At 41.2% G+C, this 27,366-nt stretch overlaps 1 protein-coding gene across 1 annotated transcript; it reads left to right on the forward strand.

The window, feature by feature from the left end:
- The first annotated feature begins 924 nt into the window (after positions 1-924).
- Positions 925-26,979, forward strand: tsc22d2 (TSC22 domain family 2). The gene is made up of 3 exons (XM_028403253.1): positions 925-3,211; positions 24,191-24,242; positions 24,684-26,979. Exons 1-3 carry the CDS (start codon positions 1,608-1,610, stop codon positions 24,981-24,983), a joined length of 1,956 nt encoding a protein of 651 aa, XP_028259054.1. The 5' UTR covers positions 925-1,607; the 3' UTR covers positions 24,984-26,979.
- The last annotated feature ends 387 nt before the right edge of the window (positions 26,980-27,366 follow it).

Below are 27,366 nucleotides of genomic sequence, written 5' to 3' on the forward strand. Positions count from 1 at the left end.
CTTTGCATCATGTGTTTATCTTGTATCTTGTGACAAACCACCACTTTGGCATGAGGCTTCTGATTGCATTTATTGATGCAGTAGTCATCTGTTCATTGCAAATGAGTCACTCTGTAGGAAAAATGTCATTAATATAGAGTGTATAAAATCATGTGAAGGAGTTACTTTTTCAAGTGTTCAAAGTTCAATGAGAGTCCTCTTGGCCAAAAATATTACATCTGTTTTGATGAGAATAATATGTATCATTCGTTATTCACACTTTAAAGTCACTTTTAGGTGCTAGTATGAGTCATGAATTAGGGTGTGATTTGTGAAATCACCTGGGCAGGACATCTGCTAGAAGGGACAATACAAAAGTCCAGATATGAGATGTGTCACTACCCTGCCTCCACCCTAACTTGTATTTCAAACATTTTCTGTCCATATGTTGACCACTCCTGTTGCCAAAAGGCAACTTGAAAAGTTGAAAAGTACAACCAAATGCAGTTTCTCCTCGTCCATGTTTAGACGTCAAAAGGGGGCAAATTCTATATCATTAGTATTATTATAAAAAAGTAAATACGAGTGTATTTATTACTATTATATAAAAAATACACATCTAAACTTACAAATACATTATATGCCGTAAAATGTTGATTTAAAAGTCCCGTATTACTCCAAAACGTAAGCTACAGACAGCTGGCGAAGTCGTTTTGCGTTTCCGGGTGGACGTTCTTCGGAAGTGACGACATGACGTCTTTTTTTTTTAGCCACGTTCAATATAATTTTTATACAAATATCGACTACATTAAATTGATATGCGGCACACACCATGTAATGTTTCTATCTGACTTGAAATAATATAATATTTTTAGTTTTAATGAAAACCAAAGTTAGTTTGACCTCCATACCCAGGATGCACTTCGCTTTTGCCATCTTGTCGAGTGGTTGGTTGAGAGCGGCAGGCTGGAGGTAGCTACCCGTTAGCTTAGTGCCGCTGTGAGAAAGCTGGTGGTAAACTGTCAGCTAGCTGTTTGTAGCAGCTGCAAAAAAGTAAGCTGTCCACACGGTGAGGGGCAAACTTCATCGACTTTGACACGTCTTCTCAAACTACTGCTGGATTCTATATTGTCTTTCAACGACTGGCGATTTTGTTTACATCATGATGTCCCACATGCTGGTACAGTGGTAGAAAAAGACTAGCTAACATCAGCTAACTTGGCTAAGTGGTGAGAAATAGATTTATAGCTGAGAGAGAAAAGTGGGCTGAGACACCGGGCCCGCCTCAGACTAAAGTACCGGTGGCTGCTGTTGGACAAGAACTTTGACAAGGGCCTGTTTGTAACTACGCTGCCGGGACACAAGGAAGGCCGACCGAGTGTGGAGAGGCCGGGTGGAGCGAAGACTTTTGCCCGTGTGCTGTGACCGGACACCGCGGAGCGTTTCAGGAGTTTCGTCCTTGCTTGTGACACTTTTCTTGAACAAGAGAAAGAACAAGGCACGATATGGAAATGTCCTGTGACGGTACGTGTTTGTATCATATCTTTCAACTGTGAATTACACCTCAAGACATTAGCGCAGCACTTGATTTCATCTGGGAACTGACAGACTTGACGCAGATAGTCATCATGTCGAAAATGCCAGCAAAGAAGAAAAGTTGTTTCCAGATCACGAGTGTTACGCAGGCTCAGGTGGCTGCCAGCAGCATCCCCGACGACACCGAGAGCCTTGACGATCCGGACGAGTCCCGGACAGAGGACGTGTCATCGGAAATATTTGACGTTTCTCGGGCCGAGCTGGGAGTATGTGATAGGAGTTCATCCGAAGAAACCTTGAACAATGTGGGAGAGCCTCAAGAGGGCCAGCAGCCTCACATGGGTCCTGTCAACGGGGGACTCTCACATAAATGTCTAGGCACGGGTCGTTCCACCCCACAAAATGCAGGAGGAAGTGTACATGTGCCAGCTACAGCTCAACCCTTTGTACCGGGCTCAGCCATCAACACAGCAACGGCAGCCACAGTGTCTACCAGTGTGGCTTATACAGCCCCTGTGAACACCAGTTGCAGTTCCCGTTTCAGGGTCATTAAACTTGACCATGGTACTGGAGAGCCATTTAGACGGGGCAGGTGGACATGCACTGAGTTCTATGACAGAGATTCAGATTCAAATGTTAATCGGACTGTGGACAGCATAAAGCCAACTGTAACTCTTGATCACAGTATAGACAGGGACAGTGGGCTAGGGGCCACCAGTAATTCTGTTGTCACTAGCAGTTTTTCTGCCCAAGTTTTGGAGAACACTGCAGACAGTGGCTACTCTGTCTCTGGACACCCCAGCCACCCCCACCCACCATCAGAGTCTCTGCAGCAAGGCTACAGCTTGGCTCCTCAGATAGGCAGTGGAGCAAGTGCCTTTCAGCCCACAGGGTACACATCATCACAGCAACCACAACAGGCTCAGGTCAATATGCAGCCTGTTGCTTCGCAGCCCTTTCTCTCTAACAGCCTCAATGGCGTGCACCAAGGTGCCATGCAGCAGACGTCTCCCGTTATACCTCCTGCAACACAGGCCCAGCAGTTCGCCTATTCTAATCATCCTACTGGGCTCTCAGCTGGCCACCCAGACTATCATCAGCATCATTTTGGCTCAAGCAACCAGAATCCTTCCATGAATTCCCTTGTTGTGGGGCCTCCAGCTAGCCAGGTACCCTCACCTCTTGCTGGTCCTGGAACACAGGGGCTGGGCGGTGAGGCTGCCTCAGCCCAGGGCTTCCTATTACAAGCAGGGAGCACACCAGCCATGGCACCCATCCTTCCAGGAAATGGACAGCAGCAATCTGTCAGCCAGACTCAGCCTTCAGGAGGGTTAGGCATTGCCCCTGCTCCTGCCACCACCACCACAACCTCCCACAGCAGTGGCCAGAATGTGCCTGCCACAGTGCCCAGTACAACCAACTCGCCTCCAGGTGTGCCAAGTCAGACACCTGGTACAGGAGGACTTGTCCAGCCCCAGGGGGCTCATGGAGGAGCCCCAGCAGGCCTTCCCTCTGGCTTCAGTAACCAGGCAGAAGATAGTAGGCAGAAGACTGATGCCCTACCTCAGCACAGTGCTGGCATGTTTCCTGGGAAAGATGGTGTAAAGCCTCTTATCAGCGAGGGCCTCAACCTGCCTACTCCTGCTGTCAAGAGCTTGTTTGGCATACATATTACCATGGATGTGGATGAAGACAGGTAAGAGAACACAATGCAATAATTGACCATGAAAAGTAATGTTCTTTATTGCTTTTTGTCATTACTGTAATAGCACAGCAAGAGATCTGAGTGTGTTATGTGATCTGAGTCATTGTGTATTTGAAAGTTTGTGCTCATACTAAACATTCTTGTTTCATTCTACAGCAGTGTAGTCATACTTAGCACTGTGAAGAATGCTTCTGCCTTAACCATTGTTCAAACTAAGCAAACTATATCTAAAAGTACTCCATGACCCAAACATGTTTTGTTCTTCTTGTGTTTATTCACTGTTTATGCGGCATGTGGAATTACAGGGACAGAGACTGAATGAGGGCAGACACAGGAGAAATTTTCTTTCTTTGTCATTAATAGGGGACCCACAAAACACTGGATAGTAACTTGTCTGTCAGAAACACACAGCCCCCCTCCCTTTAACTTCCATTCAGCCTTCGTGCATATTTGGGCTTTGGGATGTTAACAAGCCCCTGGATAAGTTACAACACTCGTAGTAGCTGTGTTTTGCTGTGTGAGAATGGAACAACTCCCCAAACTTATGCGGCTGTTTTTTACCTCTTATTTGTCTGGGAGAGACGGTTTGCATACTTGGCCTGGGCAGTTGTCCCAGCTTCCCAACTTTAAACCTTGTAAATCCAGATTCTTCACTTGCTTAAAGTCCTTTTCTAACTTGCAAACTCTATTTTAGGGTTTGTTGAATGGCCCTCACTGAGCGTGAGCTGAAATGTTGCCTTTCCAAGCAAGCAGTGCTGCTCGAAAGATGATGTTTGAGCCAAGAATAACCTCAATGAGAGCTGGTGTCCACACACGCGAACATAGTCTGTCCTGTATTTACTGTATGTAGGCCTCAGTGTTAATCAGTGTGCTCTGTTCTGTGCTTATTAAGAATGATACACCAGGAGGTGTGTGTGTTTGAGAGTTTGTAGACAGGTTGAGTGCTGATTTTATTTATTTTCATTTCTCCAGACATCTGTGAAATTTATTATTGTTTGCCGAGAGGATTTATCCCCTGCAGCATCAACCATGGGTTGATGATGTGTGGAGGGCAGAAACATTTTATGTTGTCCCTGATCTCATGAGTGGAACAGGCAGTGCCCACTACCTTGTCATTCCTCTGTGTGTGTGTGAGAGTGACATCAGTAGCTGTCTGTGTAGCTATGGTGATGCTGGCAGCAGGACAGGACAGAACGGGATGTGTCAGAGAGGTTGAGAGGACAGACAGACAGACATGAGCACAAACACGCACCTACCTCTCTGTCTCTCTCACACACACACACACCTGTGTCAATGATAGTAGGCACGTAAGCTGCTCTGTCTGTGGCAGCGATGACATGGCCAGACTGAATCAGCAGGACGACAGCTGCCTTCTGCTCTGACTCTCAGACTTGAGGGCTTTCTTTGGTGAAACATAAGCTTAGCTTAGTGTTGACTTGTTGCTCACCTGTTAGAGGTTTAGGCTCCTTCTTGTTCTCAGTAAAATCATTTTCCCTGAGGGGAAAATAATAGGTCAAATGGTTTGTCTTAAAGTTGGTGACCTTTTGTCTGGTTGTGTTTTATTTGAATTATAATGAAATGTATGTGATAGAAGGTTTCATTATGACAACTACTTTTTCTTCCGCTGTCAAAAATGCATCACACTTTAAACAGAGGATGTACTGTATTATCTCTGGGTTTGAAAGCAACAAGTCTTTATTTGATGCAGCAGGAGGCACTTTCTTCCTGTTCTTCAGCATAATTGATCATTTTATAGTTTTTTAGAAAAATGGTTCATATCGAGTCTGTCTGCTTGACATATGCTCACATAAATATACACACAAAATTAATTTTAGGACACCTTAAACCCCCCCTCCCAAATTTGATGGGACATATTCTTCTGGCAGAATTGTGCTAGCTCAGTCTCACAGGGGAAAATGTTCCAAGTTTCATTGTTCTGTTTTGAATTAAAGTGCATCACTAAAGTGGAACAAAGCGTTGTGGGGGTGGAGTAGTGAGATGACAATGATTTCCCCCTCAGCTTGGAATGGTTAGTGTGTGTGCTCAGCACACTGCATCTTTGCCAAATAAAGTGATGAAGCTGCCCCTGGGACAAATTGGTTCCCTTCAATTGGAGCACACAGGCTCTAACTCAATTACTTATCCCTGGGCAGACCACCTTCCCTTCTGTCTCAATTAGGAATGTTAATTATTAACGCTTAATTGATTGCATTTTTTTTCAAATTGACTTAACAGTGTTAATAAAATGCAGCCTCTAATTGTTCCCTTTAGGTAAGGAGCTTAGGTCTGAAACATCACACATGTGATTTTGCTGAGAAATTAATGACACAGGAAGAATATTTTTTGCATTTATCAGTGTGTGTGAGTCATACTGCTCTTTTGAACCCTGTAAAGCTCATGATTACTTACCTTTCCTGGTTTTATTTATATTTCCTTTTCTGCTGTTTTCCTCCTGCACGCCCTCAACTTTCGTAGTCTCTCTGTTGAGCAGATGGACAGTGGTATTTGCTATCTCTCTTAAGGCAATTTCTGAGGCCCAGTGTTTAAGTTAAATGTCAGTTTACCTGAGGTAGAACTCTGAAATGGCATTGCAGAAAGTTTAATTACACCATCTGTGTCATTTGACATGGCAAGTTATCATCTCATGTGGTTGATGAGCAGGTTGATTGTTAGGTAAAAAACTGTGTTTGCCTGTGTAGGCTTTTCTTGGCCTGTATATACACATGTGCATACTTGACCCACAGCCTGACTGAAGGTTATTGTTCCCAGTTATTATGGAGTTTTTAGGCAAGCCATTGTTGATTCACAAGCCTGATTTTACAAACTTCAGTTTGTTTCTGTCAGATAAAAACATGGCTGCTCTTATCATCAAACGGGTTGATGAACTTCAGCCAACAAAAGGAACCTACACCAGCTGCCAGATTTACAGACCTCTTCAACTTCTCTGATCGCTGGCATATGATGTCACGGTGCAATTGTGGAAACTCAAACACACGCAGGATGAATTTCTGCTCACACACATAAAATGTTGCACAGTCTTGCCATCTGATTGAAAGCTTTATTAAAGGTGGGCAGAAAATGAGTGTGACTTCAACTTAGTGGAAATTTTGAGTTGGAGAAAACATGATGTCCAGCTATTGAAGAGTCATTTGATGGGGAATAAATGTCGACCTTATATGTTGATGGAAGGCCTTGCAGACAAAATGAGCTAACACTGATTGATTGACCTGAAGAGAGAGTAGGGTATGTCATTGGTTATCCCTTAATGGCTCTCAGCTGTGCTACAAAGGTGTCATTTTACCTGTCATTTCAGCTGCCATGAATGCCTCTAAGGCCTAAAGAAGAATATTTTGCTCCATGTATCCATGTTTTTCACATTTTTTTATTCTGACAGCAGGGATAACTATATATATTGTTTGTATCTCTGACACTGACTTTTAAGTGCACAGTTTAGCTCAGGTCACACTACTTACACAAGCAGATGTACTGGGGTTGTTGTGCTGCAGTGGCCAGCACCGAGTGGAGAAAACTACACAAACATTTGTATCTTAAGTGTTGTAACAATTGCAACAAGCAGAAGGCAACAAGTCCAGTTCATTTTGGGTGTTGAATTGATTAAAAAAAATATCGCTTTGAGAGAATTGGGGTTCTTCCTCTGGTTCATACATTTTGTACAGTGCTAAAATATAGTATGTGTATATGCTTTATGTCTATGTTGGAGCACATAAGAAACAGTTATTTGTAAGTACAATAATTAGTGTTGAGCCTTGAGTAGTAACTATTAGAGTTATTTGTGTCACGGGACAAAGTGGGTTCAGAACATGGATGGATGGATGGAGTTATTTGTACTCTTAATGCGGTTGTTGGCACTGCACCTCCCTACATTCTACCTTTTGGCAGTTTTTTTTACACTGTGGGATTGATCGTGATTGTGAGGACAGGGAGAAATGGAAAGTCATGTTTGGGGTGATATGTGTTTGTATGTATGTGTGTAAGTGTGCGCTGGTTGCAGTTTGGTTTCTGCAGTGCCTGGAAACAAGGCAGCAGCTATTTTCCACAGATAGCTGACCTGACTGAACCTCCAGGGGACATATTCCAGCAGGCCTGAATGACTGTGATTGTGGGACGCCCTGGCCTGTAGCTAAGCAGAGCGTGTACTCTAACCAGCTTTGTTTTTGGGCTGGACCACTGACCCTTCCCTTACTGTCTGCCTCTGTCTAATGTGGTTGCTTTGCTCTCTTTGTGTCTTGTAAGTGAGGTGTTAACAACTAGATGTTGAGCAATCCCTGCATTTTTTTCACAAGCATAATGACTGACCAGATTTGGCTTGTAATGATGTCTTCTGGAATGACCCTAATAGGGCTCATTACTGGATTTCACACAATTTGTTCTTTTTTTCGCTAATACAATACCAACTTTTCTTTTGTGCTGGTAAAGAGTGGTGTGTTTGATTTTAAGACAGGGCAGATTTGTTTTTTTTTCTCTCTTTAGTATAAAGATCCAAAGAGGTCAGTGGTGTGAGGCAAAGTGGTTGAATATGTTAGCATAGCAGGACCCACCCTGTTATCTCAGCAAGATGTGGTCAGGGTTCACTTCCAATTAGAGTGGATCTGCCAAAGCCAGTAAACAACTGCTCTCCTGGCGGCCCACTATTGCTAACTGAGTTTGTGCTGGAAGCAAAGCAATTGAATCGTGGCAGATTATGTTGTAGGCTGTTCCAGGAATGAGGACAATGTGTCCAAACTGTTGGTGGTTATTATCTTATCCAAAATGAAAATGTCTTAGAACAGGTTAGACCCCATTTTTGGATGGGTACAGTATATCTGACTAATTTAAAGGGACACCACAATGAGCAAAAGGACAGTCTGTTGACAGGCCCTTGTGACCAGTCTGTACTTGCTATAGAGAGGAGGGGGGGCTACACTGAGCTGTGGGATTGTGTAATGTTCCAGTGGATGTGCCAGAACTTCAGCAACTGTTCAGTAATTAATTCAGTAATTAATTTTTCCCGGGTTTAGCAATCAATATGTAGAACATATAAAGATGGTATGTATTAAAATATCAGTTGGCTTAGTTTAACAGTAATATTACTGTTTTTACAGCTCAGCAGTTTCATAAAAAATGCCTAAAAATTACAGAAGTAGAATAAACATTCCAATTCTATGGTAATAATTAGTAGTACCCTCAAAAAAAGAGTGAAGCATTTTGTAATTTTCTGACAACAAATGTAGGAGGAGCAATGTTTTTTTTTTTAATTATAAGTAGTGGTTTCAGTTTTAGGAAGTGAATCTAGATAAAGGGTCAAAAGAAACTTTCACTCATTTTTTTTTAAGACCAAAATCTCAATGAACTTTCTGGCATTAACACGCTGTTTTAAAGCAATTCCCTTTTTGACAGCAGTTCTGGTCTTTCTTTCGAATTCTTTTACATATTTCCGGTTTTGCTGTCTCTTATTGATCGGTTTACTGTAAAGTCAGATATTCTGATACAAAATTAAGGAAGTGAAAAACAGAGGTTTGTCGGGGCCTACTCATGGACTTTTTCTTTGCAAGTGTCATGTTTCGATGCCTGAACAACCACTGTGCACAACTTTCTTTGTCATTTGATTTCTTGTTTTATACTAATGAGTATTGCTAAATGAGTTAAGAAGGTATCGCATTTCCAGTAAAGGGGAAGAGGACAGAAAATTTTAATCACTTGAGGTTAATTCGGCAGTTGATTCAGTCATTATAGCACAATGCCTTTTTGTAGAGCAGTTTTTTAAGGCTGACCACAGATCAGCTTAGTCTTTAGTAATGTAGTAATGTAGGCGAGTTGACTGAAAATCTGTGGGATATTAGTGTAGTTTGCACTTCACAAGACAGAAAATGTGGAGCTGTTTAAGTCATTCAGTCTACCAAAACTAAGGTTTCAGTGCAATAAGGCCCTGCGAGACCAGGATATCTGCATAGTGAGTAATGAGGATGTGTGGAAAGCATAGCAGGCAGCTGCATTTGAGTCATCCATCCTCTTTTCTTTGCTCTCGCCTGCTTTTCAATGGGCTTCGTCTACTGATCTGGCTCACTGGTGACTCTTCATCTGTTCTCTGGCCTTGTAAGTGTTGTGTGACAGTGTGGGATTGGCTGAGAAGAAAGGGTGAGGAATTAGAGACTTGGTGGGGATATGTTCATGTTTGGATTTCTCTCCAGGGCCAGGCAGCCTTTTTTTTGCCATTTTCTTTGTCAATAACTAAGTTCATGTATGCTCTGCAAGAGAATTCTAACATCAGCTGTGGTGTCAGCTGAGAAATGTGCAGGTTTTGTAAGAGAACCTGTTTCCTTCTTTGCTTTGTTGTCCGCTTTCACATTCTGTCAAGCACTTTCTTTGTCATCTTCTTCCTTGTCTGGCTTCAAGTTAAGTTCGTCTTGAGTGTCTTCTCTCACTCTCACCCCACTACCTCCTCTCGTGTCTTAAAACGAGCAGGCCTCAGCAAGGAAACGGACGTGAGTCATTGTGGTCTGATAGACTGATGAAAGACTTTTCACTCAATCGAAAAACTGTGGCATCAAACAGGTGTCACCAAGGCTTATCACAGAATAATTATTCTTCACTCCGTGAGACCATCCAGATGATATCGGTTAAGCTACCATTAAATAACATCCTGTGATTATGTGATTAAGTGTCTGCTCCCTCATGAAATGGTAATTATTTTCATAGGTCTTTGCTCAGCTTATTGCATCACGATGTTGTTAGTCAGTCACGATTATTTCAGGAAAAAAATTATGAAATATACAAAAGCTCCAGCTGTGTTAATCACAGGCCTTTCATTGTGTTTAAATGGTAGCTTCAGCACTGCCTTTTTTAAGTCTTACATCATTTAAGAAGCATTTAACCCACATGAGACAAGTTGGCCTCCTGGTCAGCACTTTGGTGAGGCTAAATGACTGGTTCACACTGAACTTTCACACTGTCGTGCCTCTGTACTTTTCATCTGAGTCAACCTCTAAGTTTAACATGTTAAAAATATTTGACTAACATTCTTCTGTACTGAGCTGTGAAACATGAACACATCTGAAAAGCACTTAAGCTCACTTGAGCACTGCACTTTATGGTACACTTGATGTTTTGTACAAAAAAAAGAGAAGAAATAAAAGTTTCATTCATGTTTTTCACCAAAAGACTGTGCTCATGTCGTTCATCTTTTTTGGACTGCTGTCACACTGCCACCATGAGCTCTGGCTTAGAACGAGGTCAGCCAAAAAACTCCATACCAAACAATGGAAAATATTCAGCTACCACTTCCTGTGCTGTCAGCGAGCAAGCAGACAGCAGCTGAGACCAGGAGGGGCAGCCCATTGGCATTTTATCACTGAACTACCCACTGAAATGTTTATTTCACCGGGTGTGGGGGACTTGAGATACTGTACCTCTTTTCTTTACATTTTTATGCATTATAGATTCATTCCAAAGCAATCTTACAATTCCACATTTATGCTTTCTGTTAGATCTGTTAGAAGATTGCTGGGATTGTGCACTTCCTTTTGCAAGATACAGATCCAGTTAAGGGAAAGTTTACCTTAGGGCAGTACATGCAGTACCCGCAAGACACACCCAATGTATGGTATGTAAAAGAGTTGGCTGTGATTTGTCACAGGAATCTGCTAGTGCTTCTGGGGATATGAATGCGCAGAGAGCTAGCTATATGACAGCTGGGAAAAGCTGGAACATGTGATCAAAGCATTGTTATGAACAGTTGCACTAGCATTGGAAGCATGGCTCCCTCTGGGACTGCATATAACATACTGAAGGAGTGTGCTGAGATATTTTTTTGTCAGCTGTATCTAGAATCATTTCAGTTTGCCAAGCCTTCTGTCAGATATGTGCATCTCTGTGGCCTGGCCTGCCCGTGCAACCCCAGGCAAACTGGTGATTGAAAAGCTAAAGTTGTTGCAAATCAGCTGACAAGCAGAGATAGAAGCAGACCCGAGGGCCGAGTATGGCAGAGTTCACTGGGCCAGTGTCACGCTTCAGGAACCAATTCTACACTTTATTTAACCGACAGAGTCAATGAACTTGAGCCCTACAAAGTGAAATTGAGCAGATAGGTTGGCTTTGTAGCTCCAGGCACATGCTATCAGTTGTCAACCAACTAAATGAACCACCCCACATTCTGAATTATACTGAGTCATCGGTGCTCATGGTAACAATTATGTGTAACCCAAGCAGAAATTAACACCGTCTGCTTACGAGAATGCTCATATCAGTGTGACATATTTTCACCGCCTTTACATGTCGACAGCTTTTGCAGAGGTGTCGCAGCCTGCCTTTAATGCTAAGGCCTGAGCTCTGATCATATTTACTGACGGTTTTGTACTCTGAGTCACAGATGCTCACAACAAACCCCTCCCTGTGTTTCCTGCATTCTGCAGCCTCCCATAGGATTGTGGGCAGGGTTGCACTGTCAGGGGTGGTTAGCTGCTCAGCTGGGACTTTGCTTGAGTCGGATATGGCTGCAGGCTTGGCCCCATGCAGAGGGTCACGTCCCCATCAAGCCTCTCTCTCCCACAGCATCTCCTAATCATTACTTTATGAGAAGAACTCCAGTTAGCTCACATCACACTGACCAGTTTTAGCCATTTCACTCGTGAACACTGTTTTTTTGTGTGCATGACGTGTACAGAAAGAGTTATATGTGTAGGGGTCAACATCAAAGACTAAGTTGCAAGAAAAACAACCAGCAGATAGGAACTCGTGTTTGCATTGGGTTTGGTCTTGTGTGTCATGCTGCCTCTCCTAAAGACTATTCGACTTTGCTTCAAGTTGTTCTGCTAGGAGAAAACTTAATTTCACTGGGCGTACTTGTTTTTAAAATGTCCTTATTACAGCTGGTTTGTGTTACAGCACAGTCAACCTATCGTGCCATTGTAGATAAAGATGTAATACATAATATTTGAATGACCAGTTTTTGTTCCAAGAATTGTTCAAAATAGTTCTGGACATTTAAATTGACATTAACTTTCATATGCAATATAGGGTTGTGACAACAACATAGTTTTGTTATTGACAGAAGTTAAATCTCATGATAAGCACACATTAAGAGAACATGGAACAGTATCAGATCTGACAGGTGTGACAAGGGTCTATATGCAGGATGACACATATCTTGTGTGCCTTTTATCTCACACATTTGAGTTCCTTCCACCTGTAGAAATGAATTCATGTATTATTTGGGCCTTATATGTGTAAAATGATACATAGACACTTTGTAATCGCAGAGAAAGCAGCAGAATCATAATGTTTAATAACCTGCATTAAGTGATATGTTGTTTGACCCCTACAAACTTTATTATATAAACATTATTTTAAAGTGACCTTGTTCACACCTTTACTCACAAGACCTTATTGGTCAGAAGTGACCCCACTTAACATCTCATTGGTTTAGATGCTTTTTGAACAGCACACAGTGACATTGAGCAAGCACTGCCCAAGCTGCAGGCACTTTGTGTTTCACTGAAAGGCTAAAGCAAGAGGATCGGTAAACTCTTATTCTGGATGACAGAAGCTCACCTTAAGGACAAGTACCGTCATGTGCAAATCAGTCAAAATGTGTCTTCTAAGTGAATGCCAAAGGGGTGCTTGTGACATTTCTAGGTCATTTTATCCACAGGCTGTAGGTCAAAGAGGCAAGAAGGTACCAGAATGTTTAAAGGAGACATTGTATCCATGAAAAACTGTTCTGCAACACTTCATATACACTTTGTGGCCTTATAAGCTAGTAACCACGCGGACACAAACATTTGCACGTTCTGACAAAATTTACATCACACAGACACTTATGCACTGATCGTAGAGTATTGCACCACAGTACGATGACAAGATTAAGAGCGATTTTTTTTGTAGTAAAAATCTGAAACAGAAAATGAGAATGAACTGTGAGTTTGAGATTTGTGGCTCTTCTATTCTCCTGATATTCTCCACATCTGGTTGTCATTAATTTACACTAGTTTTCTCTTGTACTCTGAGCGTTACTCAAGCATGTGTAGAGTGTAAGACCAAATAAACACTACTTTGTCCCCTCTAAAGTGGAATAGAAGAAGGTTCTGGACGAGGCATCACAATTCCACTTTTTCCTCCGGACTTTCCCCTATATCTGCTTCCTTTATTTCAAATCGTTCCCTGTCATTCAGCTTCTCTTCAGATAACTTTATTTGTCTTTTCTCCTGCCATGGACTCATTTGGGTAGTGAATTCTTCCTCATCCCCAGGTATTTTGGCTCACTCAAAGAGCTGATGTCATAGCTTCTGTTATGAGGCATGTTGTCTGTGGACTCTTTAAACATGCACTGTATAAATATGTTACTAGCTTTTTAGGAAATTCAAAGGTCCTGAGCTGCTGTTTGTGGGGTGTGGCAGAAATAAATCTGTCATGGCCTCAGATAGGAGGAAAAACAGTAAATTAGACTTGACAGTCACCAGCAAAATGCAGCAGTAGATGGCTAACCTCACTTTTCTAGTTTTTGGAATTTTTGAATTCCTTTCTCCTGCCTGCTTTTGTGTGTGCAGTGAAACTGTCCAGTTTACGATTTTTGCAGACCACCCCGTATCTTATTGTGGGATACAGCTTCCATAAAAAGTTTTACACTGAGGGCGCAGACAACAGGGTGACTGACATGAACTTGAACCCAGCTTTAGCACAAGCATGTATGATTTGTAAACTCTGATCCCATCTTTTAAGGTATCTTTTTCTGGCCAATTTTTGTTACAGTGTTGGTGTCACTTTCATGAAAGTAAAAGTAAAAGTTCAAGGCAATGCCTGCTTCAGACTTGTTGAGTTGATTTATACTTATTGTGTGGTGGTGAAAGAATTGATCTGAAAATATTTCAATAAAAATATCTAGACTATTTTTGGCTGTATTATTGACACTATGTGCCAACAGTCAGGTGCTGTGTCAGGAAAACAATTTCAAGTTCACTGTTCTGCAAATCAGTTCAGAAATGTAGTCAAAATGTGTTGTAAGTTTGTGAATGTTGATTGAGGAGGGACTTCAGCCTCTTGTTCAAGAAAATCCCTGACCTGCATTGAATACTAAAAACTGGGTCAACTTATCTAAAGACAACTTAAATATGTTACTTTCTAACACACTGATTTTTGCATGTGGTGTGTTGCACTATGTCTTATATGTTTTATTTTAATATACTAAAGATGCAGTTGTTTGTGCAAGAGTTGAGCAATGTGGATTGTATCACTATTTCCTTTGACCTCTCAGTGTGGTTCAGGATGTTCCTCTACTCTCTCATTCACATTCTCCTTTTTTTTTTAGTGTATGCGTCTCTCTTCCTTTACTCATGTATCTCGTGTCTCTGTTTCCTCCCCCTCAATTTAAAATGCCGAAACCCCTATACTGCTTTCTACCAAGCTTTCTGGCCTAGCAGATTACAAGGGTCAAAGCTCATCAGTGATAGGTATGAGTTCGGGTGTGTTTGCATTTGTGGGCTGGACTGGCTGGCTAAACCAGACCCTGCACCCCTTCAACCCTGTACAACGCTTTCAAATACTGACAATTGATTTCTTATTTCACTCAACACAAAAGGCCCTTTATGTGCTGTAACTTTTGAATTAAATCCCTTGTCAGGCTTGACATTTTAGCAGGTGTGAGTGTTTAAAGCATGCAGAGAGCCTGACACTGAAAGAAGCATCAGGGTGCGTTTGAACTGTCACAGTCTGAATCTGGCAGCATTTCACAGCTTTGTGACATTTTGAATTTTGTACATTCTGCCTGTCACCTGGATCCATTGCTCAAGTTTCCCTCACTTCTTCAACATGTGTGGCAAAATACCAAAAATTAACCTCCCAGGTCAATTGAAAACCAAGCCAAGTGTTTCCCATGTGATCATGTATCTGTAAACTAAAAAGTACCTGATTAATACCATATTTAAAATAATTTTTAAGGCCATAAAGCACAAAGTTCTTTTGTTCCGGTTTCTCCAACAGTTCTTGGAGATGTTGTGTTTCCCTATGACATGTAGCATTGGGCAACATTACCTTTTACCTGGTAAGTTATTCTAAGTTATTCTTCTTCTTGTAAATAAAATATAAATAAGTCTGCGGTTTCCACAAACGAAACAGTTCCATGTTGTGTCTCATGGAGGCTGCCAACAGGCACAGGTAAACAAATATTAGAATTGAGATGCATTTTTCAATCAAGCCTTTGATGTTGAACATGTGGTTGATGTGTTGTGAGTCAGTGTGAGCAAAGAGCTCCTTAAGGGCTTCTCCTGCCTAATTCAACTTTGGATATTTACTCAAAACCACGTGCTGTGACGCACAATTACATAACGGCGTAATAAGTGACATGCCTGTTGTTTATGAACGCGCAGGTGCTTCTACAAAGTGTTTGTCAAATTGAGGTTGAAAAGCATGGAAAATCTGATTTTAATCCAGGTGAGATGTCATACCTGTTAATGCTAAATAACAGTAGCAGTTAAGCTAAGTGTCATCATATCTGGCAAAAGGCTCAATGCTTGTGTTTGTTCTTCATCCAGCTCATGTTTGCCTCTAGGCTAAGGGAGTAACAGTGCAGCTTTATTCAAACCTTTTCAACTAACCACAGGTAAACTGAAAGGAGACGCCTCATTCTGTCTCCTTTTGTCCTGAGTAGCTCTCTTGCAAGGTCGGGCTTGTTGGAAGTGAAAGAAGTGGTTTTGCTCACAAACAGTTTGAGGGCATAAAGAAGCATTCCTGAAAATGATTGCTTTGAGAAAAATGTAAAACCTCAGTTGGGTAGTGTGCCTCCTGCGTGTTTCTGCCATGCTGTGGGCATTGAAATATGCTTACATGTTTATCTTTATGATGCCACATCTGCTCCAGCTAAAATAGGGCCAGAATGACTTTTCGTGGGATAATCCAGAGTGGATTTTAAAATTAGGAGTTGTTTATAGCTTCTCTGAAACATACAGTAAGAGTTTGTGAATGTGTAGAAAAGATGTTGAGGTACGTAAAGATTGTTTTTGTTAACATGCTGCAAGTTTTCTTTGTGCAGCCCCTTAATTTTTTTAAAATTTTCAGCTTCTGCCTACAGATTAATTTAGACTGCTTTTCAGACAATTCCTTTCCTATTTGATAAATTAATCAATGATAGAAATACATTATTTCTAGCAGTTAACTTAGTTTGTACACAGACATGCATCCCATTTTTTCAAAGACTGATGAGTTTTTAAATAATCCATAATATTTCGTTAAACTCAGAATCTGACTGACCCCTATTTGATCCCCACACAGCTCTGCTTAAATTTTGTCTTGGTATCAGCTCATCTTTCAACTGCAAAGACAAATTTATTTTAGCCTAACTAGATTAAAAGCTACACTCTCCATTTGTAAACATTCCAAGAAAGTGACCTGTTGGTCCGCTGAATGGGTTTATTGTGAAACCCTGATTGGTTCCATGTAGAGCAGCAGCAGCAGCACCAGGAGCAGCTTTTTTACTACACTTTTTCCACAATGATCAACTTTATGATCATGGACAATAAAGAAAAGACAGATTTATATTCCTGTGCCTAAGCACACCTGATCAGTGGCCCCAGAGTCAGCCATGCAGAGTTATTTGATCCAGACCAGGTATGTGGCCACTGTTTATGACACAGAAACAAACACTCATTATTGGAGCAAGGGAACTGGAAGAGGAAAGTTGAACGTGGGAAAGCTGTAGTTTCACCCCTGATAGGGGAACTATCAGCCTGAATCTGCCTTTTTGTGCGTATGTTTATTCCACATTTGTTAAAGCTTAGGTTTTACTAAGTACTGCACTTTCCTCGGCATAGACTCAGTGGGAGTCACGTTCCCTTCCTTTACAAATGAAAAACACACTCACACAGAAGAACACACTGTAATTGCTAACAGGTTGTGGGACATATCCTCGGAAGACCCAGCCCATTTCAGTGGCAGGGCCTTTCTGCTCTGAAGTACTGTAATTTTGAGTGGATTACTCAGCGGTTGTATGCAAGCCCCCCTCCAGTGCAATCACTAACTGCACAGCCTTAATGGATATGACATGACTTGACATGTAGAGCTCTAAACTCAAGCCTTTTAGCTGTAGGGAAGAATTGATGGATGGCAGCTATGTACCTCAAAGAATATTACCACTTACATAACACACCTCATATCACAATGACAGCCCTGTACAGGGACAGGATTTCCATCCTGGCAGATTTATCTTTGGAAACTGTTCTGACATTTGACCTGTATTTATTCAGTAGAAGGTTAGCTGAGCACACATGGACCTTTTTTAACATTATCCCCAGACTTGATCAGTAAAAGACATTCACACCTGGTAGATACCTAATATAACCACAGGCATCTTACTGTTCCCCATTTAATATACCCACTGGGACAGCAGAGAGGCCAGCTTCATACATGTGGTCATACAAACAGTAGTTAATGAAGGAGGGTAACAATTTATACAGTTAACCTCCAAGTCAGTTGGAGCTGCAGTTTATTATTCCAAGTGCTCCTTTTTTTAAGTCAGTAAACATTTTGTGTTTATTGGATATGGGTTGATCAACCAAAGCCTATTTCACACTGTACAAAAAACCCATTATCCTCTGGTTGTGAGATTTGCGCATCCACCAACTTGTATAAATCCAGCTTGTCAGGCTTCAGTTACTGCTTGTGAAGAAAGACTGGCAGATATGGCTGTGTTAACACACGTTTAAGAGATTTCACAAGAAATTCTGCAACACAAATAACATCACTACAGTAGTGATAACTTTTTTAGGCTTTTCCAAGGACATGAAACTTTATCACTCCATACTGGTTCATCCCTCTGCTGCTCGGAGTAAAAACGTGTTGCAGTGCTAAACTTCATTGTGACATTGATGTGCTATCACTTTTTGTGAAATCATTATTGAAGCTCTGATCTATGCCGGGTTGAGGCCACCATGAATAGGAGCAGCTAAGACATGTATTAGATCCAATGTTTTTACAGCATAGAGCCTAATGACATTAGTGTGACCTAAACCCTTTACTTCTGAGAGGAAGCCCAAATAAGGTTAAGTCGTTGATCCTGTGATAAATGCCCTCTGAATACAGAGGCTCGTTAACAGCGAGGTGCCAGGATTTTCCCATTAGGCCTCAGGAGTAACACTATTACTTCCAACACATTCCAGTGAGGTCTTAATCCAGATTGATCCAAACAAATGGCATAAGTCCAAATCACTTAGGCATAGAAACTAGTGGTGATTTTTGATATCAAGGCACATGATGCATGCTTACGATCTGGTTTGAGTTGAACACCTTGTTTTCTGTGATTATTTAAGGCTGGAGGTCCCCTGCCTTGGGTCCCCCACTGTGTTTGCATATGGAGTTTAATGGTAGTGTTACACTGTGTCTCTTCATCTTTTTTCTTCAGGAGCTGCAGAGGTGGCTCAGCAACCATTAACAAACATTCCCCGCCAGCAGTTATTTTAGCCCCTAGACAGGCTAAAATAATGAGGTCTTCTATAAACCGCTTAAAGTAACAGTGGATGAAGTTCATCCGCTGTCTCAATTCAACTCATTCAGATCTTATCATTGCTTGTATTAAACCCCAGAGAGACGAAGCTACTTCTCATGCTCCCCGTCATCCGGTTTATTGACCAAGATGTCTACTAGCATATCTTAAGGGAGCTCACCTTCCAGCGCATTACATACTGGAGGGACATAAGCTGGATGTCGAGGTCCGAGTGCACCCGTCTGGTGATTATGCAACAGGCGGGGGTGCGAGTGGGATAGTTCCTCTGGCCTGTTTACGAGGAAGCTTGGTGGCACACCTACTTGTGACTTTGATTTAGAACTGGAAAAATAAAAGTGCTCAGACTTCTGTCTTATTTTTGTTTAGTCTCCATTGTGTTAGAACTGTGTCAGCTTTCCTAAAAATCCTCCCAGTTCAGTGACACATATTAACATACTTCCAGCATCCGGCAATTGTCACCATTGTTTGAAGCATTAGGACAGAATTGGTCAGCCTGAATTCTTTTCTTTGTGACCATTGTGGTTCAACATGCAAATTAACCGCAGGAATTTCAAGTGTATTTCAAGATATTTAAGGTTGGAGAAAACTTATATAAGTTGCATTACTTATTTAAGTTACTTGTTTTTAAAAATATGTTAATCTCATCAATCATTCCACAGAAATCTATTTTTGTTTTGTCATTTTCTCTACAGTAGAGGTTTTTGTGGAAATAAGATTGATCTAAATAGATAGGTAAACATAAGGGGCAGGGAGGACAGCCTCTTGCAAAGATACTGGTTTCTTTGTATTCAGAAAGGGTGATCATTAGAGGAGTGGATTTTTGAGGGGCCAGCCTAGGTGGCTGCTGGGTCATGCAGTTGTTTTTACCTTTTTTAGAGAGCTAAACAGATAGTTGTCTTGAGAAGTTGAATTGCTTCAAAGAAAGTGAATGATTTTCTTGCTTCGGAGCTTGTTGAATAGGAGAACTTTTTGTGTTTTCATTGGAAAAGTTTTCAATTAGTTGCGATGGCCGGACAAAACAGGCAAACAATTTCACAGTATCTTTAAATATTTTTTTTGCAGTCCTGACTAGTCTGATACAACTAAAACAGTGATAAATGCATAGTCTGCAACCTTTAGTGATTTGGATTAGTTAAGAAAAGAATTATGCATTCTTTTCTGGGACAGTACAGAATAATGTACAACCTTCTAATTGTTTTTTCTAACTATTTTAAATCATCAAAGCAACTACAAACCAATAGAATGTAAAGTTAATACAGGAAATAAAATCAGGGTTTAGTTTTATAAAGTAAACAAAATGAAATAATCAAATTTCAGATGATTCGTGAGGCATAATGAAGGGTCATATTCTGAAAGAGCTGTGTCTTCATCAGATGGAAGCTTCTGGTTGATTTCTGCTATAACAATGAACTCATTGAGAACCAGAAGCAAAGTCATGACTAAACTGCTTTTGCCTGAAGCTGCTTTTCACTGAGGTTTTGTTTCACAGCTTGTTGGAGCCTCTGCTGACCCCATCTGGTGAAGCAGTTGAACTGCATCTTCTAAACTGGACTTCTAGAGAAGTTTCAGAGCTGAAAGCTTGTTTTTGCATCTAAAAGAGAACAGTGAAGTGTCAGCAAGCACACTCATCTGTTGTTGCAGCCCCCCAGCCTCCAGCTATTATTTTGAAATACACTCATTGAGGAGGGTAGGGGGGGAGGGGGGTGGTTATCACTGTAAGGTTAATTTATACAGCTGTCTCCCCCCACAGTGACTGTTTGTTTGCTTTGGGACAGAGACGTGTGCCGGTGCATCTGTGCCCTAATGGAGACCACATTGAATTTCTGAAGCTATAAATTCATGTGATTCACTTGGAGACATGGAGGAGACCACACTCTTGTCCTGCATGTGGCTCATATGAAGTCACATGGAAAGTTAGGCTGTGGAATACAGCAGTGAATGAGCTAATAGCTCAATGGCAGACAATCAGGCTGGTATCAAACCAAATGCCTTGTGGTTGTAGGACGGTCCAGTGTGCTGGTTGCTCTGACACAGATGTCTGTCTTTAGAGGCGCTGGCCTCTGGGCCGGAGGTGGCCACTGCTGGAATGTGCTGCCTTGTGGTCCTGGAGACTTTGTTGAGGGGTGACAAGTACATGTGTACACTCCTGCAGTCTGCAGGGAAGGCCCATGTTGAGGTTAACACAGTGAGTGGTCCTTATATAAACCACCACATGTCTTCCTCTTTGAATAAAATGTACTCTTTGCTTTGTTTTACTTGGACGCTGAATGGTAACTTTCCCCCACTCTCTCTCCTCTTAACATTTCATATAACTCCTCCAGTACAAAGTCATCTAACAAGATAATTTAATTTAACCTGGATGTCTGTGGGATTTTTTGTTATTGATAAAAACACATTCCATCCAAAGCTCGTGGACATTCTTCTCCCTTACTGTCCCACATGTGTAAATGCTCGGTTCAAAGGGAGGAATGTCTTCTCCTGGCCTTGTTTATCAGTGTTGGGATCACACATCGGAGTGAGACGTTTATTGTGGAATGCAGCTCATTTACCCCTCACTGTTAAAGCATCAGTGTGGATCTGTCATGCAATACATCAGCTCCAATATGCTGTTAAATTATTTTTAGCTGCTCCGCAAATAAGTGGAAAAATGAGACAACATTTTTAACGTCCTAAAATGCTTCACATGAAAATGGAATGTGCTGCATTACAAATTTGATTACTTGCAAAAGCACACTTGAGTGGATTCTGCATGACTTGTGATGTTTCAAATCATGGATATTGATGTGACTGATTAAAAGATGGTTCCAGTTTCTTTCGAAATAACTGATGTCACATTCAAAGGGCAGCTGTGGTTGAAGAGATGATGTTGATTCACTAAAGGGCTCATTTGGTTACAAAAACCTGCTCTCAAACTACAACAATAGAACTGACTGTACATGCAAAGGGCTACCTCCCTTTTTTGTTAACATTGAGCCATAAGTCGTCCTGTGCCTCTGGACAGTGGATCATTTTTTGGCAGACGGCGGCAGTGAATTATTATTATGCAAGAGGCTGCTCAGGAGTAAGTGTGGGAGGGCCAGAGAGGAGGAGAGGCTGGACTCCGCCTTCTTGTTTTCCCACCATGTGATCAAGCGGGGTTTTAAGAAACACGCAGCTCATAGTCAAACAACAGACACTCGTGTTTTTACACTCAGTGGACAAGTTTATTTTTTTTTAACAAAACAACCGGAGATAACGCAAACATGCGCTGCAAAATGAACTACAGTCTGCCCTGCTCGCCGGCAACTTCCCCCACCTATTCAGGACGTTTGATGACTTACAGGGCGAGAAGCATCAGGTAGAGGATTTTTACTTTATTACCAGATTTACCTTCACGCTTAACTATCCCTGAGAATTTCTTCAGCTTAACTGGAAACAGTTAAATTCTTATAAAGACATTGAGTTCTCTGAGTTTGTTCCATGAAATCTTACCTGACCACTCGCGTTCATTTTGCCACCCGCATTCATTTAATGTATTTTGCCAGCAGCGGTTGGATATGTAGGTCACCATCCACACAAACCAGTCTGTTTCCTTCACATATGCCATGTGTTTAGTTAGTGTGTGTGCGTGCTGGGGCGCATGTTCGCCGGGGGGGGGCTACTCACAGCCGCGAACGTGCGCCCCAGCACGCAGGATGTAAATGATGAATAGGCTCCATAGGGAGCTTCATGTGAGGCTGTCGGTCATCGTTTGGCGAAGCATAAAGCTCACATTTCATTATATATAAATTAAACTGACCTACATTTGCTTACAGTAACTTGAATTCATCTTTTGTGATTAAGTGATTTAAAACTCCGTCAGATTTACGCACGGACTTTCCTTTTTTTAAAAGGCATAAACAGCATGTTGATACATTTATGCACATGCTAATGTTTTATTTAAATACATTGGCTTCTTGTTTAGTTTACTTTTTTCTTCTTTAATCCTTCATTAGGCTTTTGCACTGTAGTTAATTAGTGTCAGAGTTGATCCAGGATATAGGCCTAAATCCTTTTCTCTATTTTTTCAGTATTTAAAATATTTCAATGTTCAATGTTATGTTTTTTTTCACTAAACTGGATCATCAGGTGTCAGACTTAAACTCTTAAAACTATTTATTGGAGGCGGTCTGCACATTATGTTCTCTCTCTGCCATCTGATTTATGCCAAAGCGCCCTCTACAGGCGCAGAAGCGCGCACGTCCTTTTGTTTTGCATCCACCTCTGAACGGGGCGGACAGCGTTTGTGAAGATTTAAAGGTTGGGACGACGAAAACATTTCTTTATGTTGTTGTTTTTTTATTAGTTGATGAAGGAAAAAAAATTAGCTTGGCATCATTTTGCTGTATGAGGATCTGTAGCTCGGCAGAGTAAGTTGTTGTTTAAGTGTCCGTTTCTTCCGTTACAAAAGGAAGCGTTTGGAAAAGAAGACGCTGCGCTCCTGTAGAAGCTTAAAATAAGTTGTTGGCGCTTTACGCACATATATACATAGATATATGTGTGTTGTGTTATTTTGTGTATTTTATAAACAGAGCGCTTTGACTGGTGATAATGTGAAACGCTCGCTCATGGTTTAAGCAGCCCCACCCGGAACACACACACACACACACACACACACACACACACACTGTGTATATTATCGGTTTTATTACAGTGGAGTCATGGATAAAATCTGACAGTAACATGAGTGGTCGGAGTGTTTAAAGCTCCAGGCGTGTTGACTTTACAGGGAGAGGAAAGACGTAGTTGCTTAGTTGCTGTGTCATATATGCTGTGACTCATGTAGGATGCCTTTTAATTGTGAGCCGGACAGCTGGTTTGACAAAGTTGTTGCTGACTATATGTAAATGCAGTGTATAGTCAACACATAATGGAGTTTGTTTTATTTGTGCAGGCCCCCTCCCATCCCTATGTCAATATCATTGAACAACAACAAAAAGACAACAGAACAGAAACAGATGAAATTTGTGGCTGAGATGGAGGAAGTGTCGAAAATCAATGTGTGTGTCTGGGTGTCTGGTTTACATCACTGCCAAACAACACCTGTGACAACTGTGCAGTCATTTGACCCATTTGTTGTACTTTTCCATTGCAGACAAAAGGTAGATGTTAGAAGGTTTCACTGGGATTCTGCTGGCTTGTGTTTACATTCCATTTGTGTGGCACTTTATCAAATTGACTAAAAATACTCTGTGTGTTTTTTTTGGAAAAAAAGATTTAATCTGTGTTATGTCTTTACATGCAAGAGGATGCAACTGCTAACCTTTAGTTTTGTTTGTTTTGTTTTATTTTTTTACCTCTGATGTGATTGAATGTGATTTGTGGTCATGTTTGGCTGCAGATTTGGCAGTTGTTGGCTTGTGAAGGGGCTGATATCAATCTAAAGCATGTGTTTAAGTATGTGAGATGAATATCCTGTTTTAACTCTCTACCTCTCTCTCTCTCTCTCTCTCTCTCTCTCTTTACAGTGCATCTGGTGCCAGTGTCGTTGCCATCGATAACAAGATTGAACAGGCAATGGTGAGTTTTCCATATTTACAAGTTATCTCAAATGGAATCAGGCGGTGCACTTCATCTGCCAGCTTGTACAATGACTTGTTTCATAACGGCTTTTCCATTGCTGACATAATCATATGAGAGAGCCTGACCATCAAACACACTCAGTAGATCTTTTATGGTAACAGTGTAATAGGTCATAATGAATCAAATACTTTCTCATCCAGCTTTTAGTTGATGTTTTATTGGGAAAATAGGCTAAAAATGTAAAATATTCAGTCTCTGTGTAGCCATTTGATTGACTGAAGTGAAAAAGCAGTTTCAAAGACATTTCAGCTCCAAAAAAAGATCACACATACCACATAAACCTCTGCCGTGATGTCCTTTTTCTTTTGTTTGTATCTTTCGTGTGCTTTCTCAAGTGTCTAATTTTAGTTCTTCTCCCTCTCTTGTGTCCTCTTTCAGGACTTGGTGAAGAGTCACCTGATGTATGCTGTACGCGAGGAAGTGGAGGTGATGAAGGAGCAGATCAAGGAGCTGATCGAGAGGAACACAGTGCTGGAGCGTGAGAACGCCGTGCTGAAGTCGCTGGCCAACACAGACCAGCTAAGCCAGCTGTCCAATCAGCTCACCCAGGGCAGCAGCACGTCGCCGCCGCTGCAGCAGCAACAACAACATCCGCTTGTGACAAACAGCAACCCAGCTCTGCCTCACCACGAGGGCGGTCAGAGCCTGCCACATCAGCCCAACATCACCTCGGCGTGAACCCCCTTAGTCCCTAATGCACGCAGTCAAACACACACCTCCCATGGACAGGAGTGTTAGTAAAGACTACAACTACTACCGTCCCCATAACCCCATACAGCAAAAGGCTCAGCTTCAGTATGCTCCATCTTCACCAAGAGCCATGTTTCAGTGTGTGCACGCTGCTGTCAACGGGCCATCACATTGCTAAGACAATTACCATCTTTGTAAGTCTTATTCTGGCCCTGTCCTGGCTGCAGGAGAGCTGAAAAAAAAGTGGGTTAGGGGCAGAGGAGCCGGCACGCACTAAATAAACTGCATGTCCTTGAGCAGGAGACAAGGGGGGTTCAAAGGGCACAGAGAGCTCGATTTGATGGGGCAACAAGTGGTGGAAGACAGCCCTACGAAGAGGACCAATGTGACGAGAAGGGTCCCCTTAAAAAAAAAACAAAAGTCATCCAGCAAGGGACTGTCCTTCCTCCCGGTGTCCATACCCCACGTCTCTGCAGGGCTGAAAGAGCGCAAGGGGGGGAGTCGAGGGATGGTGGGATTCATCCTCCCATAGCGGAGGAGGAGGATGCCTCAGCTTGAGTGAAGCAAGTCGATAACCTCGGCTTGTTATAATGCTGCATCAAAAAAAAAAAAAAAAGCTTGTGTTTTTTTTTCCTCTCAGAGCCACCATACTTTGACTCATAATTAAAGTTTCATTAGTTCAGTTTTAGTATTTGCATTTATTTATTTCAGGGCTGCTATTTTCATAATGTAAATGAACAATGTCATGGAGATACTTATTGAAAACAAAAAAAGAAACCCTTCTCTTTGGTCTTTTGGTATTTTAGAATCTGTCAGGTATAAAAAAATTTGGTAGTTTCTTGCAACAAGTAGATCTCACTAAGTAGGCAATAATAGAAACTTCTCATGAAACACTAAAGCAGAGCTTACATTATAGGTGAATGCGAATACAGGTTGAATGTATATTTTGTAAAGTGTCAAGTATTAAAAGAGCGTTGAGGGTTTGTGAAGCAGAGCACCTGTTAAGATAATGAAATATGATGTGATGGGATAATGAAAACTATTAATGTACTTTTTTTCTAGACTTTCTTTGTCAAACAAATAAAAACATAGAAATGAATTTGGGAGTTTGGTCAGGGGAGATGAAAAGCTGTGAAAATTGTTCGACCTACTTTATAACCAAAGACGCAAAGCTGTGTAAGTCCTTTTTTTTTTTTTGTTTCTTCCATTTTTAAATGCACACTTATATTTGTTTTCTACTCTTCCCTATATTATGTTTTTTTTTTTGCATGTTCTGCATGATCTATAATCAAACCACTTTCTTACCTCATGTTTTTATCCAGCACTCTTTTTCTGTGAATGATTGTGAGACGATTTATGAAAGAGAAAGGGAACAATGAGGGTGGAGTTAAGTCGCTGTGGATGAGGATGTTTAAAAAAACAAAAGGCAGACAGATGGAGGGTGTTTAGTCAGAGAGAAGGAGTCATCTTTTCATGTGTCACGTTTCATATGCAGCGAAAAGAGGTTTGTTACATTGCAGATTCATTTTTTTTTTTCGTTTTCTGTGCTCAGAAACAACAAAGACAGCAATATATCTGCAACAAGATAAAACGAAGTTAACTATCAAACATTTTTACACTGACAGTCATTTGTGTATGAGACTTATTATTGAATGTCCCGTCCATGTCAACATTTTTGTGCCTCCTGAGCCGACGCCTGCTGTCGTCAGGCGATCTGGTTTCTTTCTCTGTGGCTTAGAACCAAACCAAATTGCTTGGTAATTGTACAATCAGTCATTTTAAGACTTTTCCTTTTTTTTTTTTGCAAACAAGCTTCTTTCTTTTCTCGTTTTCTTTCATTTGAAGGAGATGCCGTGTACATGCCAAATGTACTGTATGAAAGTGATCACTGAGCCTTGAAAAAAATATCTTAACGATGCCCTTGTAATGTGCTGTTCAGACGATTTTAGTTTTCAGTCAAAAATAAATTACTGTTTTATTACAACAATGCAGTCACGTATGTTTATTCTCAAACCCACCACACCACTTCTTTTTTTTGTTAAATCCTCAATGGCAGCATTGTTCTAGAACAAGGATTTTTATGTAAAATAGGCCCACAGGAGGTCATTTAAACTTAATTGCATGAGCGTCCTGCATAATAATGAATACAAATGTTATTTATGAGACCTCCTGACAGTGGTGGGAGGCCATGGTCAATTTAGTGATTTGATTTCTTGGAGAACATCGATTCTAAATAAAGACTATTTTATTAAAAGATCTTACAAATCTAATTTATTGCTCATTTTCCAAATTGAGGTAATTTATTATATTATTTAATATTATATAATATTAAGTTTTAGTCCTTTCATTGAACTTTGTCTTCTTCTGCATC

The sequence above is a fragment of the Parambassis ranga genome, chromosome 4, assembly GCF_900634625.1.
Source record: "Parambassis ranga chromosome 4, fParRan2.1, whole genome shotgun sequence".
In the NCBI taxonomy this organism is placed as follows: Eukaryota; Metazoa; Chordata; class Actinopteri; family Ambassidae; genus Parambassis; species Parambassis ranga.